The sequence below is a fragment of the Odontesthes bonariensis genome, chromosome 7 (assembly GCF_027942865.1).
Source record: "Odontesthes bonariensis isolate fOdoBon6 chromosome 7, fOdoBon6.hap1, whole genome shotgun sequence".
Lineage (NCBI taxonomy): Eukaryota > Metazoa > Chordata > Actinopteri > Atheriniformes > Atherinopsidae > Odontesthes > Odontesthes bonariensis.
This window is the reverse complement of record NC_134512.1, coordinates 21,658,841-21,676,647: the sequence shown is the minus strand read 5'-3', so window position 1 is coordinate 21,676,647 and position 17,807 is coordinate 21,658,841. Positions and strand designations below refer to the sequence as shown.

Below are 17,807 nucleotides of genomic sequence, written 5' to 3'. Positions count from 1 at the left end.
GTACTCTGCTAGTCCAGTTCCTGTTTGAGTTGATACCTAAAATCAGAATAATGGATCCAAGCACATCTAAGATGTTTAACTTTTCTTTTGTGTGTGTATATTAACCAGTTGGGTTCCAATAAAACCTGTATAGAGCGACGGGGAAATCTTTCAATAGAGGAGCTCTGTACCATGTTCAAGAGAAATGAGACAAGCTTTAAGGCTGTATGCTGCCATCTGACAGATTACCTGCACAGAAACTAGTGATATGATTCAGAGAGGACGGAGCATAATAAATTAGGGAGCTCTCTGTCAGTTTGGCTTTGCACAGAAACAACTGGTCCGAGGTTGTTTAATCCCTTCTTTTCGTCTTTCACTTATTTGTTTCTTTTGTCATTGCTCATACGTGTTTCCAGTGATCCCACTTTGTGTGCAACATTGTGATGCACAGTCATGCTGGAACTAGAAATCAAGTACAAAAGGAAAAATGTGGACACGTACGTATCAATACTGACAGCAAAAATAAATTTCAAACAACATACATTGAATCTCACGTTTATTAAATATAAACCCATTTAGATGCATGTTTCCCCATCAGCTTACTTTGAAAATAGTCTCATTTCATTATATGTGAAAATTCCAACATCTGTCCAACAATTTTTGCAACAGTGTTGAATATATATATATATTTTCTCTCATGCCCACGGTGTGAAATTACTAAATGCATCAGTAAAGCAGGGATGCAGGCGCTGCTGAGGACGCAGCCTGCTAGCAGCATCACCAGGATACAGGATACAGGAACCCCCCCCATACACACACACACCATGGAAGCTGAAGGAGCATCTTCTCCCTCTGACGTCATGACAGCAGCATCAGCTGTTAGTTCCGCTGTAAGCCTTTCCGCCGCCGATCGCTTCCTGCACAAAGGAAATATATGAGAGCCCCTCTGATCCCTGAAATGGCGACACAGGAGGTACAGCTGAACGAGACTCTGGCCCATCTCAAAACGGAGTCGGACACGCTGAAGTCGAAGCTGGAGGAGGAAAGAGCGAAGCTGCACGATGTCGAGCGTGAGTGCCGAAAATGGAGAGGCCTTGATTCATCCCTGCTTTCACACCATCGCGGGACAAATTTCAACAAATGTCAAGTTATAACCTCGCGTTTTTTTTTTTAGTCAGGTATTGTGATGGAAGGATTGGAAAATGTCGACACAGATTATTGATCCGAATGGCCGGATGTTACGGATGTGGAGCAGGCTGTTAGTTTGCCTCCCCATTTTGTAGCCCAGTGCTTCCATCCCAATTTCTTCTCTGTAGTGGTTTTGATCAATTCCACGATGTCATAGCATTTCACAGGAACGTATGATAAAAATGTCCAAAGGCTGTTTTTAATGCAGGTGTTTATGATTTATTCTGTTTGAGAGCTCATTAAGCAAATATTGATTTGTAAGCAGTGGATTACTGTAGTTTATTCCTTATTGCTACCAGAAATATGAATCAAGGGTGTGCAGGAGAAGTATTAAGGTAATGTATAATGTGCATGTGTGCAGTGCATCAGGTGGCGGAGAAGGTGGACGGGCTGGGTCAGTTTGTCATGAAGACTCGGAGAACTCTGAAAGGACACGGAAACAAAGTTCTGTGCATGGACTGGTGTAAAGACAAGAGGAGAATCGTCAGCTCCTCACAGGTCACAAACTTTATGCTCCTGCTAAGCTTTTAAGGCTTTGACTTCCTTGTTTTCAGCTCACCGTAAAGTCATTTTGTTGATGGATGAATGTATTTTGTATTCTCTAACTGTTTAATCTCTGGATACAGGATGGAAAAGTGATTGTGTGGGATGCTTTCACCACCAACAAGGTAATTCCTTTATATCCGTATCAAGATTTTTTATTAAGACCAGAAAGCCATCGAGAAAACTTTATTCTCCGGGGCCTTGGTTCAGATTCTCTGTTTGAAATTAATGTAAGTCAGTCTAACCACCACAGATACGTGCAAAAAATGACAAAAAAAACAAATGATCAACTGCCATAAAACAGCTTAAAACAATGACAAAGGAATTAGAAGTGACCTCGACAAATTCACGAGACAACTTTAATTTTCCACGGCTTTTTTCCCTTTGGCTTTCATTTTTCTGCCCTATCTTCCTACTGTTTCAGCCATTTTTAGAATTGGGGATTTCACACTCCACACAAACATGTAAAAATCATGGCAGAGGATGCTGAGGGCCTTTGAACTCCAGATTTGACAACTGAAGACTGTCCTCACTATTGTCCAAAAACACCTACTTTCTAAGTTTTTTTGCAATCTATTTAGAAAAAAAATGTAATATGTCTTATATCCATCATCCCAAAGCTTCCTGTTCGTTTTAATTATGACTAATGAATTCTCTCTGTGGTGGTGAGGCTCATGCTGCTTTGTGTTTTGATGTTTATTAGGAGCATGCTGTGACAATGCCTTGCACCTGGGTGATGGCCTGTGCCTACGCTCCCTCTGGCTGTGCTGTAGCCTGTGGGTGAGTAGATTACTACCCATGCTGCTCAAAATCTGTGTGTGATCTTGTTATTTTTTTGTAAGTCGGGTTAATTTTCTGTCACAGCGGCCTGGACAATAAATGCTCAGTGTATCCTCTTTCCCTGGACAAGAACGAAAACTTGGCTGCGAAGAAGAAGTCAGTGGCCATGCACACAAATTATCTGTCCGCCTGCAGCTTTACCAACTCAGACATGCAGGTGAGAATATCAAGCACACAGACTTTCACTTATCAACCTTTAAATATAAAGGTTTGATGTCCAAGAATGTACTACGTGAGAATGTTTTTACTCAATGCGTTTTACTCAGAACACAGCTGCATAGCTTTTCTTATCAGTTATCATTAATCAGAAATCACTGCTTTCCATACTCCTCTTGCAAGAGCTTTCTCACTTTGTTAATAATTTACAGCAGCATGGTTTGATGTGTCGGTCACATGATGTTTCACGCAGCAAAGATGAGCCATTTATAGCCAAATGTTAAATGTATTAACGCTCCTTAAAACTTGAAAGCAGCCATCACTCTCCCTCCCGCTTGTCTGCTCTGGTTATAGATCCTGACATCCAGCGGGGATGGAACGTGTGCGTTATGGGATGTTGAGAGCGGGCAGCTGTTACAGAGTTTCCATGGACATGCAGCAGATGTACTCTGTCTGGATCTGGCCCCATCTGAGACCGGAAACACCTTTGTTTCAGGGGTGAAGTCACTACCTCAATAGTCTTCCTCAAAGCTTATTTAAAATTTGAATATGTTGTCACATTTTGCTTCGTTGTCTTGGCAGGGCTGCGATAAGAAGGCTAATGTGTGGGACATGCGCTCAGGGCAGTGTATTCAGTCCTTTGAAACTCACGAGTCAGATATTAATAGTGTGCGGTAAGTCAAAATGTAAAATTATGTGCAGGTATTATTTACTCTGGATCATTCAGTGGGGGATTTATGTTGATTTCAATTTTTTTTTTTTTATTGTCTATGGGTAGTTACTCAAAAGGAGAGCGTCTATGGGAGAACGGTTTATGTTTGTTCATAACTGCGTATGTGCGTTTACTTTTCTATAGATACTATCCCAGTGGAGATGCTTTTGCATCCGGCTCAGATGATGCTACAGTACGTATGCAGATATCATTTCATTATACCTTCTTAAATTGTTTCATTGCATTGCAATACATTGTGCTGCTTGAATCATGTTCAAATGTATTTAAATCAAATCTTAAAAATCACTCACTTTTATTCCAGTGCCGCCTGTACGACTTAAGGGCAGACAGAGAAGTGGCTATTTATTCCAAAGAGAGCATCATATTTGGGGTCTCCAGTGTTGATTTCTCCCTCAGTGGTACAATAGATATCTCATTTTCTCATCATTATTATTTGGAATATTAAGGTTAACAGAAATTCATCTCTTCCGGAGCTTATAATATTTGTAAAGTATATTGTTTTTTTAGAAAATGCTATAAAACATTTTTTATATACGTGTGTGTCTTTTTTCCCCCCAGGTCGGCTACTGTTTGGTGGCTACAATGACTACACCATAAATGTTTGGGATGTTCTCAAAGGAACACGAGTCTCTATTTTGTTTGGACATGAGAACCGTGTCAGCACACTGCGTGTTTCCCCTGATGGAACAGCCTTCTGCACGGGGTCCTGGGACCACACTCTTCGGGTATGAGATATTTTCTATAATTGTCTGATCCGACAGTTTTGCAAACTTCAGTGATCTTTTGGTGATATGTACGTTTTCTTTCTTTCTTTTCTTTTTTTTTTTTTCCAGATCTGGGCCTAATCATCAAGACACAAAGGATTTATTAGTAGACAGACCTACTGAAGGCACACTGATGTTTCGGTTTGCTAGAGTACAATCACAGAGATGGACAGAGAGACGACTCAGTCCTGGTTGTACATAGGGCATATCAAATAGGATTGTATATAGTCCAGTCTCCTGGTCAGGGTAGATCTACATATTTGCAAGAGTAATTAAACCTAACGGCACGCTTGTATTACAGTATGACTGAAAGAAAAGTGCATAGAAGAAGTTGTGGTTACAATTTATGATGTAAAAAGTATATTTCAGAAAATATCATTGGTAGTGACTTGCATTGGCCTAGGGTAGAAGTGCCATAATAAATTGATGTATTGTATTGCGCCCACTTAAAAGACAATATATATATATTTAGTTGTTTCTTTTTCAAAAGTGTTAATGGAGAATACAGTCTGAGGAGCAAAACCAAATAAATCTGACTGATTAGACTGAGGAGATTTGGGGTGGCTTCTCTGTGGGGGTGATGGCAAAGGTGGCTAGAGTCGCTTGTAGAAATTATTAGTCAGTCTGAAACCAATTTGAAATAAATGTTAGACCGGAGGGAGCACTGGCTTAAAATGCCATGAAATAAACTACCAATTTGAAGTTTATCAAAGATGGTTGGAAAAAAAAGGTTACATGCCCCATGCACACAACAAATACTGTTGAATTCTTAACTCACATGGCAATATTATACTAAGGCATAGAAAGCTCACTTACAGGCTAACCTTTATGTTGTTGATATTTCACCTCAGCAATCATAAAACATGGTTTATTTAAAATACGGTTACTCATGTTTGCTTTCAGCTGTCGAAGCCGCCTCGACTTGTACTCATTGTGCACATTCAGTCTCTAGAAATACCTGAATTTGTGGTCCACCACTAGCAGTCTAAATAGTCACACATAGAAAAGTATCAGAATGTACTCTTTCCCATGCAGCTGTCCATGACTGTAATTTCATATTTGCTGTAATAATTTTATTGTAGTTTATTGTACAGATATACAAGGGATTGTTAATCAAAAATATTACAAACATAATAAATTGAGTTTTGAATATCACCACTGTCTCACATATTCTTGGTCTTATTTTGCCGAAATGACTGAGCCAAGATCTTTTAGAACATGTCTAATAAAGTTTATTGAATGAAAGCGGAAGTGACATCATCAAGACACCTTGGTCAGTCTGTTGATTCAAAATAATGGCCGACCTGTGATGTAGTATTTTACTTAATGTAGCTGTTTTAAATGTTTAAATGGTACCTTTTGGGAAAAAGTTCTCTTGGGATGGATAGGTGATTTAATAAGTGTATTTAATAGGAGGAACGAGAGCTGTTAAGCGGCCTTTTTGCAGCTGAAATGAGCGATGTTGTGGAGAAGACGCTGACAGCTCTGCCGAGCCTCCTCTCTTTAGACACCCAGCCTGGGTCAGCAAGACTATCTTCCAACTCTAAACTAGGAAACCTCATAAGAGGAATTACTGAACTGACGTCCAAACATGTGAGTATATTTTTTAAAACTCTCAAAACAAATTCAAAACCTAAACATTTGCTCGGACGTTAGCTTGCTAAGCTGACTGAGCTAACTCAGAAAAGGTGGGTTTGCGTGCTGCCCACTTTCTGTGTGCCCTGAATTACAAGTTATAGACTCATTTACAGACCGTCTGTAGCACAAGCTTTGTTATTATTATGTGGCGAAATTAAGCAATTTTAAAGCTGGGACATTTTCCCTGAGACGTGTCCTCAGTCCTACGTTCACTTGCTTGTGCTGAGCTCGGTAATTCGAAACCTCAGAGTTCGCTGCTGATATAATTTGTACTCACAAAGTATGTAAAGTCCAACTTTAAAACATGACATTATTGTTGATGTTTATTAAAGTACAAAAGTAACAAGCTAAACGTTTTTCATTCATCGTGAAAACAGCAGCTATTTAGCTGTTAAAAGAGGTCACTATATGACGTTTTTCCTTAAAACAAAGCAGTTTATCAATAGAAAGAATGAATTTAGCATCACACCCATCAGCAAGATAATATGTAAGTATTTGGCTAAGCGGCTCTCATCTATGAACTCCGTAAGCTATCAGGTTCCAAGATGTTGTCAGCAGATTCTTTAGGTCCTGAATGTTCCCATCCATGATCTGGAGAATTTGGGAGGAGAGTTTACACCTTGAGGTGCCCCTCATCACTGTCTCACTGTCACAGTTTAAGTTTGGACTGTAGTCTTTGCAGTGTGTTGATACCTTACCTATGCAAAGGCTCATAACATTAAAGTTACTGACTCGTTTTTTTTTTCACATTTCTTTCTGTGCAGGAAGAGGAGAAACTTATTCAACGTGAATTATCATCCATCAAAGAACAGGTGTCCTCCCCCAACACCAACATGGTACTGTTCTCTTGGTTTTACTATTTTTTTTTCTAGCACAAGACACCCCAATATTCTGTACTGATGTGCTCAATTCTCCCTTGTACCAAATCTGATTCAGAGACAGATGAAGGAGCTCATGGTGAGAACAATCTACTGTGAGATGTTGGGCTATGAGGCTTCATTCAGCTATATTCATGCCATTAAACTGGCTCAACAAGGCAATGTTATGGAGAAGAGAGTTGGTATGTGGTTTTCTCATTTTCCTGAACCAATCAATACAGAGACAAACAAAAAGCTCAGTGTCGAGTGACACATTTCTGCAGATTTCTAGCTTTATTGCAGATTTGTTGAATGATTTCTGTTGGCAGGAAAATGTGCTCGGGGAGGGTTTTTATTAGAGTGGAGAACCTGCCAAACTGTAAGTGCTGACTGGAGGTGGACTTCAGCTGGTTGATCATGGTCACGAATCTGATACTGAATCCGAGGTCAAGAAATATGCAAAGAATATTCCATGAAAGCCGCCCACAAACCCCAATAAATAGAAGACTGAAGTCCTCACCAATTATGTAGTTCTCCTTAATTTGAAAGCTGTTTTAACGGTACACTTTTTAAAGATTTAAGCAACAAAGGCTCAACTTTTAACCTTTAACTCCAACCTTTAGTGCATTTTCAGAATCCATCTCAAATGATTACAGATTTGTTCACATACAAAAGTTGACTTGCTCGAAGTGAAAAAGATGTGATATGTATGTGATTTTTATTTTATTTTTTTCAGGATACCTTGCTGTTTCCTTGTTTCTGAACGAAAGCCACGAGCTGCTTCTTCTCCTGGTTAACACAGTGTTGAAGGTGAATCTTAAGTTGTTACATCACCAGTCATAATTGGCCTGTCCAGTCTATTGATATCGATTTATTTATAAAGAAGTAGTGGCTGTAATGTTCTGATTTTCATTTGGCTTAAAGTGAAAATATGCCCGTGCCGTTGCTATTGTGGTGGTCTTTGCAACTAAATTTGTGACGTGAATTTGGCCAGAGTTTGTCTGACAGAGATAACATCCAACCGTGTTGATAATTTTTTTTTGTATTTGCAGGATCTGCAGAGTACAAATCTTATTGAAGTGTGCATGGCTCTCACTGTTGTAAGTCAGATGTTCCCCAAAGATATGATACCTGCAATCCTCCCTCTGGTGGAGGAAAAGCTTAATCACCCAAAGTAAGAAAAGCTCATTCCCTCTTCACATCGATTACTTTCCTCGCATCGTGAAGTGGAACGTGAGGAATAACGATTACAACTGACGAGTATTTCTCTTTTAAAAACTTGTAGAGAAATCATCCGACGGAAAGCCGTCCTGGCACTGTACAAATTTTACCTGATTGCGCCAAATCAAGTTCAACACATCCACAACAAATTTAGAAAAGCTCTGTGTGACAAGGACCCTGGTGTGATGTCAGCTTCACTACACATCTACTTACAGCTGATCCAGGTAAAAAAAAAATTATGTGGACTCTGGTTTGAAAATGATTGGTTTCATCACATGATCCCCCTCATGTTTTACTTTGTTACAGGAGAATCCAGAGGGTTATAAGGACCTGACGGCAAGTTTTGTCGCCATACTGAAGCAGGTGGTGGCAGGAAAGCTTCCCATGGATTTTAACTATCACAGTGTTCCTTCTCCATGGGTTCAAATGCAGCTGCTCAGAATACTCTCCTTACTTGGGAAAAATGACCAGAGGTAACAGTTTCTCACTCCGTGTTCAGATGAGGTGGCTGTCGGTAATGTTTCCTGATTGTCTTTAAGCAGTTTTGAAATTTTTTTGTTTGAGTGTTTGTCTCCTCTGTGTTCACAGCACAAGTGAGATCATGTATGAAGTCCTTGATGAGTCTTTACGAAGAGCAGAGATGAACCACAACATCACATATGGTGTGTTCAGTTGGTGATTGGTGTCTCTGACAGACTTTTGGGCTTTTTCCCTCAGCCATTTACATATGTTTCTCTTTATTTCCAGCAATTTTATACGAGTGTGTTAAATGTATTTACACAATTCATCCTACGTCTGACCTTCTGGAAAAAGCTGCAAAGTGTATCGGCAACTTTGTTTTGTCACGGAAGATAAATCTGAAGTATTTAGGTAGGAGCCCAAAAAACCCCACTATTTAATATAAATCATTTTCCTGCACTGAAAATCAGTATGTATGTAACATGTATCTAATGTTCCTGTAGGCCTGAAGGCTCTCACTTACGTGGTCCAGCAGGATCCAAAACTGGCTCTACAGCACCAGATGACCATCATAGAGTGTCTTGATCACCCTGACTTCATCATCAAGCGAGAGGTGAGTCGGATGTGTTCGTGGTCTCTGTTTTTATGAAGTAAAACAGCGTTTACAGCATTATGAGCATTTTTTTTTCTTCTTTCTTGTAGACGCTGGAGTTGCTTTTCCGGATCACTAATGCTCAGAACGTCACAGTCATTGTTGAGAAGATGCTGGAGTTTCTGCGCATTAGTAAAGATGATTATACAACCATTGACCTGGTGGGGAAAGTTGCAGAACTGGCAGAAAAATATCCTTCCAAACGTCATAAAGGTTTTTTGCCAAATCTACATCTTATGGCTCGTCTGCACCATTAAACATTCACACAGATGTACACCACAGCCACAGAGTTATGCTGATATTGATTGAAATAAGAGTAGTTCATGAAACCAAGACTGCCTGCTGGGTCTGTGTGTCTTGTAGATGTTTTGCTTCCTTGTGCATCCCTTTAGTTTTTCTTTGTTTTTATTTTTGCCTGTCCTTGTTTAGTCTTTGCTCCATGTGGTATTTTTTTTTTTCTTGTGTTATATTTGTCATTTTTACATCTATTCGTTGTGATTATGTTGCTAGAGTTCAGGTGCTTCTGTGTCTCTGCTTGTCGAGGTCATTTTGCATCTGACGTAGTGTTTCTGTGTGGTTTTGTTGTCGTGTTTGGTCTTATTATGGTGAGCTTTTGTACTGTGTGGGTCATGTTGGGTCTCCTTTTGACAGTTTAAGCAGCTGAAATGGTTTAGTTGATGTTTATGTCTCTTTTTGGTTGTTTTACATCTCTCCATTAACACCGTTGGTGCATCTCATTTGAGTGTTAAGTGTCTGGCATTTTCATGGGATAAGACAGCAGGCCCCTGGACTCCTTTGGCCCCTGAGACTATGCCTGGTACAGTTGTTGGTAGTTTTGCCGGGTAATCTAACTTTTTGATAACACACCGTGCTACAACAAAATGTTGTCATTGCTTATTTTTCCTATCAACCATACATATGCACCTGACAATGAATGGTTCATTGAGACCATGAACACCGTATTTTCCATCGGTGGAGACATGATGCAACCGGACATCCCAAATGGCTTCCTTAAGCTGCTTTCTGAGGGTGAGTTAACGACAAACAGCTACTCTCTTTTAATCCTGTGTTGTGAAATTTAAGTTCACTCACCAAATACTTAAATTCTCTTATGGCCAGGATTTGACAATGTGGAGGATGACAGGAAGTTGAGGCTCTTTGCTGTGAATTCATATGTTTCACTGCTGCAAGTGGAGTCCAGCAAACTACCACAGCGCTTCCTCCACGTCATCTGCTGGGTGAGTCCTGTGAACACTGTGTCAGTGATAAAGAGTTGGTGTAATTACAAGTGATAATAGTGCAAAATGGAACCAGAAGAACACCGCAGAGAATATTTGAAGAATGCTATGACGGGTTTTTAACAAACTTCAGAAATGAAAAAGGACGAGAAGATTTGATGGAAATGCTGAATACTTTTAAGTTATTGTTTCTTAGATTAACCTGAGGATATAAAGGCAAGCCCTTTCATGATAAGGTGCACTCAGACACCTCTTTCACCAAGGCCAAAACTTGTCTTAGTTTTAACATTAGTGATCCTGAGCCACATCCAAATGGCATGGGTTCTTCCCCCCGCCCAACACTGCAAAAGCTCAGCTTTCAAAAAGAAGAAGAAAAAAACAAAAAAAAACGTGTAAAAAGGCATATGTGTTGTTTAAAATGAGCACAAATATCTGCCAATGGTACAAGAAATTTGACTCATTAAAACACGTACATTTAATTAGCCTCTGTGACGTCCTTAGGTGGTGCATTGGCTTCACCTGTAAAGAGGTGCATAAAGCATGCCCGGCTAGGCTGCAGGCAGATCATTGCTCCTGCTTGTAGTGTGTTGCTGAGAGTTTTATCAATGGCTGGTTTTGTTACTCTACCCCATATTTTTATTTTTGGAGAAGATTCCTGTTCAAGGAGACAAAAAAGGTCCACAGTGTAGCCTGAACTAAATATGATTAAAAACAGGTCAGTTTATATTGAGCTTGATACAATATAAACAATCACTGGAAATCTAATTAAAAAACTTCCATCTGGCCGGGAGCGTAAGAGTCAGGATGACCAAGGAAGTGGAAAGATAAAACAGAAAGATTGGGGGCTAATAAACCAGAAAAGAATGAGCAAAAAGCTCTATGTGTAGTCTTTTTATTTTATGTTTGCTGGAGGTTTGACCGCTCTTGCTGTGTCCAGGTCCTTGGGGAATACTCACATCTTAGGGAGGATCTTGACCCAGCTGTGGTCCTGAAGCTGCTGGCCAAGCTGTTGGACATGAAGAGCAGCAGCAGTGAAACCAAGAGCTGGGCCCTCATGGCAATGACCAAGCTCTGCTTGGGTGGAGCTGCTTCCTCTGCGGCTCGAGAGGCTTGTGAAGCATGCAGCAGCTCCCTGGATACAATACTGAGACAAAGAGCACACGAGCTGCAGTACCTCAGCCAGAACTCTGAGTTACAAGCCAGGGTGTTACCTCGAAGTGACCGTCTGGAGCCTGTGGAGGTACCGTATGTGCAGCCGTGTAGAATTACCACACTGATGTTCAAACGTACAGTGTATTTTTATTGTAATGTTGTTTTCATGCAGAAATAATCACAAAAACTAGACATGTAGGTTAGACTGAAACCTTGATTTTAGTTTGATGTCAGCTGCTGTTTGGCAGTTTAAGGCTTGGCCTCCATATCACAAAGGTGATTGGAATAATGATAGCAGAGAGCAAAATAACAATGATAAGGACTCCACTTGAAATCAGAGCACCTGTTTAAGCATGTGTGGGGAGGTCTGGGGTTTACCACCTGTCTTCATCATTTTTACAACAATAATATTTTTTTCAAATCAGAACAAATTATTCCTTCTTTCAAGTTTTATGTTGTCATTTTATTGTCTCTCGTGGCATCACAAGATATGAAAACAAGCACGTGCTCGGACATGATATCGATATCTCTTTTCAAGCCTCATTGAAGGAGTGATTTGTTTGAACAGGTCTAATTATGTTGTTTTCTAGGTGGATTCTTCGCTGTCATTCCTGGACGGATTCGTTTCTGAGGCGTTGGCCGCAGGTGCGGCTCCGTACAAACCTCCCCATCAAAGGCAGGAGGAACTGTCTCGATCAAAAGGTGAAACCTGTTTAAACGTTTTGGCAGCGTGTTCCCGGTCTTGTTTGGATTTGTACTGACTTTTTTAAATCTGTCTCAGCGCTGAGTTTGGAGCCCTATGGCCTGTCCCTGCCTATCAGCATGTCCTCCTGCAGCATTACAGACAGACAGTCCCCCACACTGCTGTCCATGAGCTCTGGGCTGTCAGGTGACAGCACTGACGTCTCGCACAAAGGAGGGTACGTGGACCCAACATGCAAACGTCAGCCGGCAGTATCGAGTCCGTTTACCTTTCTGACCACGCACTGCTAAGTCACTGTTTGGGTTTCAGCTCTACAACTTTGAAGCTGGATGGTGTGAAGAGGGTGTGGGGAAAAGAGGGCTATCTGGCCCAGAAAGAACTTGTGGAGGAACCTGCCCAGGTTGAGGTTCCCAGTCCCCTCCGGTCTCCCAGCCAGCAGGGTGACGGTGACGGCTCGCAGACGCCAACTCTGACACCGACCCCCGAAAGTGAACAAGAGAAACAGCATCTGGCCTCCTCACTTTTTGTCGGGCTTTCCTCCCAGAGCTCAGTGTGTCTGGTGAGTTTGTTGATTCTTAATTTAGGTCTTGATTAATTTGTTTATTTTATAATTGCAACTGGAGACTAAAATAATTTTCAGAGCTGGAACTCATTTACTGTGACGCAGCTGCTGACACAACGCTCGCAATCCTAAAGGAAGTGTTCAGAACTTAGAATTTTCTGTATCCGTAAAACAAATATGACCAAAATTAGACACAGACAACCCAATTAAGTTAGCAAAAATATTACACTTGGTCATTAATTCAAGAAGAAAAATTTATCCACTATTGCTTATTTGCCTGCCGCGGCAAAAGTATTTGAATCTGTGTCATTATCAGTTCATTTGAGGGTGAAATTAGAATCAGATTTTTTTTCAGTCAGTACTATGGCGTGACATCAGGTGTGAGTGACCAGCCTGTTTTATTTAGATAAAATGGAACTATCAAAATCTGAGGCCCACAACAAGTTTGTGGGTGGACAAAATATATTTCTGAGGACCTCAGTTAGTTGAATAGTTATTGATGTTTATAAAGCGAGAAAACAATCTCTAAAAAGTTTGGACCTCTTCCATCCAAAACAGATGACATACTAATAGAGGAAATACTATTGTTAGTCTTATTATGTTGTGTCACATGATTGGGGAGGAGTATCATGGTTTCTAGTCATGCCCTGCTGGATATATTCAATACATTTTCCACTCAGTTTGAAACGTTTGATGAGGAAAAAAAAATTGATTTGAAATTGCAGCATACCGGTAGGCAACAGGATTAATGCTGTATATAATGGCTATTAATGATCAGTTTGGCAGCCATTTTCTTAATCATTTGGTGGAACATAAGCTCAGTTCTTTAAGTTCCTTATCAATAGCCAGAAGATTTTCTTATTACCAGGATGTGATCTTGGTGCCCTTTTGAGGTGAAAATCCCCCTTTTTTTATTAATCCACAGAAAAACGTAGTGAATTACTGCAAATGTGTGTGCTACATCCTAAAGTTTTCCTTTCAACAGATGGGAAAATCTGAGTCGACACCCCAGCGATTCAGAAGAAAAGCCAAAGGTTCGGGTACATCTTCGACCTCCACTGAGCAACCGCTCGCCTCACCCTCCATTGCTGTGGACACCTTGCTGTGTAACAACCTGCTGGACTCCAACATCACCTCAGAACTGGTCGTTTCCTCATCTGAACAGACGTCTCAACTCTCTGAGCGCCCCACTAAGGCCGATGGCGCCTGTGATACAGAAGTAGAGTTAACTGGCAGTGACGTGATGGGAAGTGTCCCTGCTGTCAGCAGAGATGACTGCGTGGCCGCAGCTGATTCTGCTCCACGTGAAGACCCAAACAAACCTGAAGACTCCTGTCTCGCTTCTCATCTTCCCGCAGAGTTGTCTGGATTTTCTCACTCGGAAATCATTCCCGTCTGCACCGATCGAAGCCTGGATCTCTCGGCCTGCCACGTGCAGAAAGAGGATTCTTTAGTGCTTGCAGTTTTTGTCACAAACTCCTCCGACTGTGCTATTCAGCAGATACAAGTACGAGTCGAATCTGAAGAGCTTGAGGTAATTTATACAATAAAATTGATTAGTTGAGTTGTGTCCATTTTTAGTTTTTCTTCAAAAAGATATTTTTTTTGTAATGTTTTTTTTTTTTTTTCAGGTATCCTGTTTGTGTGCCAGTTCAGTGGAAGAGGTCACAGCCCACAGCGTAGCAGTGTGTCAGTATTCCCTAACTGTAAGGAGGCCCGCAGTTAACTTTGAACTGGCTGGGTCGGTATCTTACCAGCTGCCTGTTGGGACGCCTCAGTCGGTGCAGTTTTCATACAAACTTCCTCTAACAAGCTTCATAAGGTGAGATATGTTTTCTGTTTGGTTCAGAGCAGCCTTGTTGTGAAGGTAAGTGTTTACATTTTCACGTCTCCTGCAGACCTTTGACGGTGACCACGGAGGAATATGGATCGATGTGGCTGGCCTTCTCTCATGACACAAAGCAGAATCTGACGCTGATTAGTGATGACCAGGAGCCTCTCGCAGCCACTCTGAATGCCCTGAAGAAGAAGCTTCAGGTTCAGGTTGTGGAAGTTATAGGTAAAGAGACATTTGCTTCTTGCTCAGACCCAATTTCATTGACTCTGTCTCAGTCTACTAAAACAAGTAGAACATTATGATTTGATGCTTGTGGAAAATCAATACTAGCCAAATGATTTTACATGTAAATGTTTTTGAATTTATCGATTTATTTTAATTAATGTGAAACTTGATTTATAACCCTCTTTGCAAAAAATTGGGACCTTGCGTAAGATACAGATTAAAAACAGGATGCAACGATATTTAACAGTTTTATTAGGGAAACACCCCTTGTGAAAGTTAAGGTCGGTACCGATTTGTCTGATGGCTGATAGCCAGTACCAGGGGTTTGTCGTTTATTTCCCCTTTAATGCCAGGGAGACAATGAAATAGGATTTATGGAAAAAATAACTGTACAGTTTGAAGTGTTTCAGTCCATTGCCGCACTGTCTTTAACTGAACACAAATTCATACAAATGTATATAATAAAAAAAAATTAAAAAAAACTTCATAAGCTTTCACCAAAATGATCAAAAAATATATAAAAAAAGTCCTAAAAGATGTTTTATCTCATTAAACCGTCACCAACCCAAAGACTTTTCAGTGCTTATATGGTTCATCAAAATTTTCTGCACCGAGCAAAATTGAATTTTACGTAATTCTTGACAATTTTAAATTTTAAAACCATTTTCTTGCTTGATTTAGGATTTAAGCTGCTCAAAAGTTTAAGGTCTCTTTTGTCATATTTTCAACTTGAGTAATGTTGGAACTTTTCTTTGGTTCAAAACGTCTACGGCAACATTGTCGCTGGCTACGTTTTTACGCCAGAGGCAACATTTGCAGAAACAATCTACTTGCTAATTTCTCATGGTCTTAACTAGCTCGACACATCTAACTGTAATTAAATTGGTAGCTGAAGTGGACTTAAAGATCCTGAAGAAGGAAGGGCACTGTGAAAAGATTTAGTCAAATTACACTGATTAAAACACTGATTTTAAAAAAAGGAATATTTATAACAGGCCTGTGTATGAAGTTAAGATTTAACTATTTATCTGGGGCCTCTTGCCACTGGAGCACTAAACAAGAAAGAAAGAAAAAAAATAAAAAGTGTTTATCAGAGAACTTTTAAACATTTTAAGCTGCTAGCTAAAGGAAAATGGTAAAAAGCGTGACCTTTTTAGTGACTTTTAATATTATTTAATTCCTCAGGCATGGAAGGTATTGTGGCCTGCCGCCTGCTCCAGGATCAGCCGTGTCTCATGCACTGTCGCGTGCATGCCGGCATGCTGGCTGTGTGGCTGCGTTCTCCGGTCCCCGACCTGCCTGACTGCCTGCTCTACCACTGTCAGAGAGCTTTGGAGGAGCACTGAGACCCCTCCCCCGTCCAGCTGTGGCAACATCAGCGAGACCACTGAGCAGCTTCCCCTCCTGGTCCTCAACCACTGCAGAGAGACACACACAGGAGCTGCAGGAATGAACGCGACACATCTGCTGGTGTAACTTCATGTCTTCACTGTATAGTTGTTTCTTTAACTTGAATTAGTATTATTATTACACTGAATCGCAGGTTAGTGATAATCATTGAAAGTGATGGCAAGTACCAAGCTCAGGGCTAAAAGAAGATGGTGTGTTTTTAGAATAACTTTGTTGTCTTAAAAAGATGACGGGTCCATGATGACTCCATGGCTGAAGCTTTTTTTTTTTTTTTTTCAACCTTAAATGATGGCAATTTACCTTTATTTGTAGTTTTCCTCTTTAAACTAAATTCAAAAGTATTTTTAAAAAGAAAAATCTCCATCCAGATCTACAAACTGTAACAAAAGTTACGATGTTCTGCCTTCCGAATTGTGAATCGGAATCATTTTTGATGCCACAACAATCATGACTATGATTTGGATAAAGAAAAAGAAAGAAAAGAAAACTCTGTTTGGGCAATAAGTATTTTTTTTTTTCGGTTTCTACCATTCGGTGGAATCGTGTCATGACGACGTACAAATAGGTGTGTAGAGAAGGGGGTGAGGGTTAATGACTTTCTTTGTAATTATGCTTAAAGTGGCATCTACATATAATTACCATTTTTGTAAAAAGTGTCAAAAGATATCTTAATCAACGCTTTTACAATGATTTTATGATTTATTTGCTCAGCACTACTTTAGATTTGGGCCTTTGGAGTGCATGAAATTGAAAGAGTCGCTCACATTCTTACACTCGGATCTTATTTTTTAAGATGTTTTGTTCATTATGGGAAAAGCACAGGAGTGCGGAAGGTGATGAAAGGGCTTTCTGGCAGTTGATGAATCATGTAAGTTATTACTGGTATTTACCTGGTTGTTATTACAACTTGAACTTTAAGAAAATGCTCCGGCTGTCTTCAAAGCGTCAAAGAAAGCTGAGCTTTTCAGTGTCGGCACAGCAAAAAGAGGTTTACATTCTGTGTTTTAAAGTTTGCTCTATGATCACACTAACATCTCTCGTTTCTATTGTTCATCCACAGAAAGAGTTGTTGACTTCAATATAGCAGTGACGCTCACTGTCCATTTGTCATAATGATGCTTTGTAGATGTTGCCTTCTCTGTGGCATAAATATCTATGCAGTCACGTTTTCTCCGCTCAGTTCAGTTAGAGCTGAAGTTTAGTGCTCGTCGATTAATATATTTTTGTATCAGTTCAGTATTAAAGACATATTTATTGTTTATGTTTGAAACGTTTTATATTAGTTTCATAGAAAAAGTTGAAATCATTGTGCTGTTTGACTGCTCGGTGCTTCTGTCGGTGTTTCATATCTCAGCCTGATTTGTTTGATTCAGCCTGAAGGGAGAGTTTGCTTTATTTTTTCAGTCTTACATGTGTACTGATTTAAAGCACAAGTGTTGTGCTCAAAGTGTTTGTAAAACTCTATATTTAACCTTTTGCCTTATGTTCCAATGCCAGGATGGCGTGTTTAATTTGTGCCTGTGGTACAGAGAAGAATCCTTGTTTCTTGGAGTGCCTGTCACTACATTCTGGAAAATTATGAATAAATCTGACACGTGCAAATTGACCCTGATGTTTGACTGATCATTCTTTTGAAATAGGCTATTAAAT

The 17,807-nt window shown here is 40.1% G+C and overlaps 2 protein-coding genes across 2 annotated transcripts; both read left to right on the top strand.

The window, feature by feature from the left end:
- The first annotated feature begins 791 nt into the window (after positions 1-791).
- gnb5a (guanine nucleotide binding protein (G protein), beta 5a) lies at positions 792-5,358 on the top strand. The gene is made up of 11 exons (XM_075470063.1): positions 792-1,049; positions 1,529-1,665; positions 1,794-1,835; positions 2,414-2,490; positions 2,575-2,707; positions 3,061-3,204; positions 3,289-3,380; positions 3,563-3,611; positions 3,741-3,837; positions 3,998-4,164; positions 4,273-5,358. The coding sequence occupies exons 1-11, from the start codon at positions 914-916 to the stop codon at positions 4,282-4,284; spliced, it is 1,086 nt and encodes a 361-aa protein (XP_075326178.1). The 5' UTR covers positions 792-913; the 3' UTR covers positions 4,285-5,358.
- Positions 5,359-5,485: 127 nt separating this feature from the next.
- ap4e1 (adaptor related protein complex 4 subunit epsilon 1) lies at positions 5,486-17,752 on the top strand. The gene is made up of 21 exons (XM_075470061.1): positions 5,486-5,796; positions 6,606-6,677; positions 6,778-6,901; positions 7,435-7,508; positions 7,751-7,872; positions 7,984-8,143; positions 8,226-8,392; positions 8,508-8,581; positions 8,667-8,789; positions 8,882-8,991; positions 9,081-9,224; positions 9,951-10,059; positions 10,150-10,268; positions 11,206-11,508; positions 12,011-12,122; positions 12,202-12,340; positions 12,433-12,682; positions 13,671-14,219; positions 14,317-14,507; positions 14,584-14,744; positions 15,933-17,752. The coding sequence occupies exons 1-21, from the start codon at positions 5,656-5,658 to the stop codon at positions 16,091-16,093; spliced, it is 3,405 nt and encodes a 1,134-aa protein (XP_075326176.1). The 5' UTR covers positions 5,486-5,655; the 3' UTR covers positions 16,094-17,752.
- Positions 17,753-17,807: the final 55 nt, after the last annotated feature.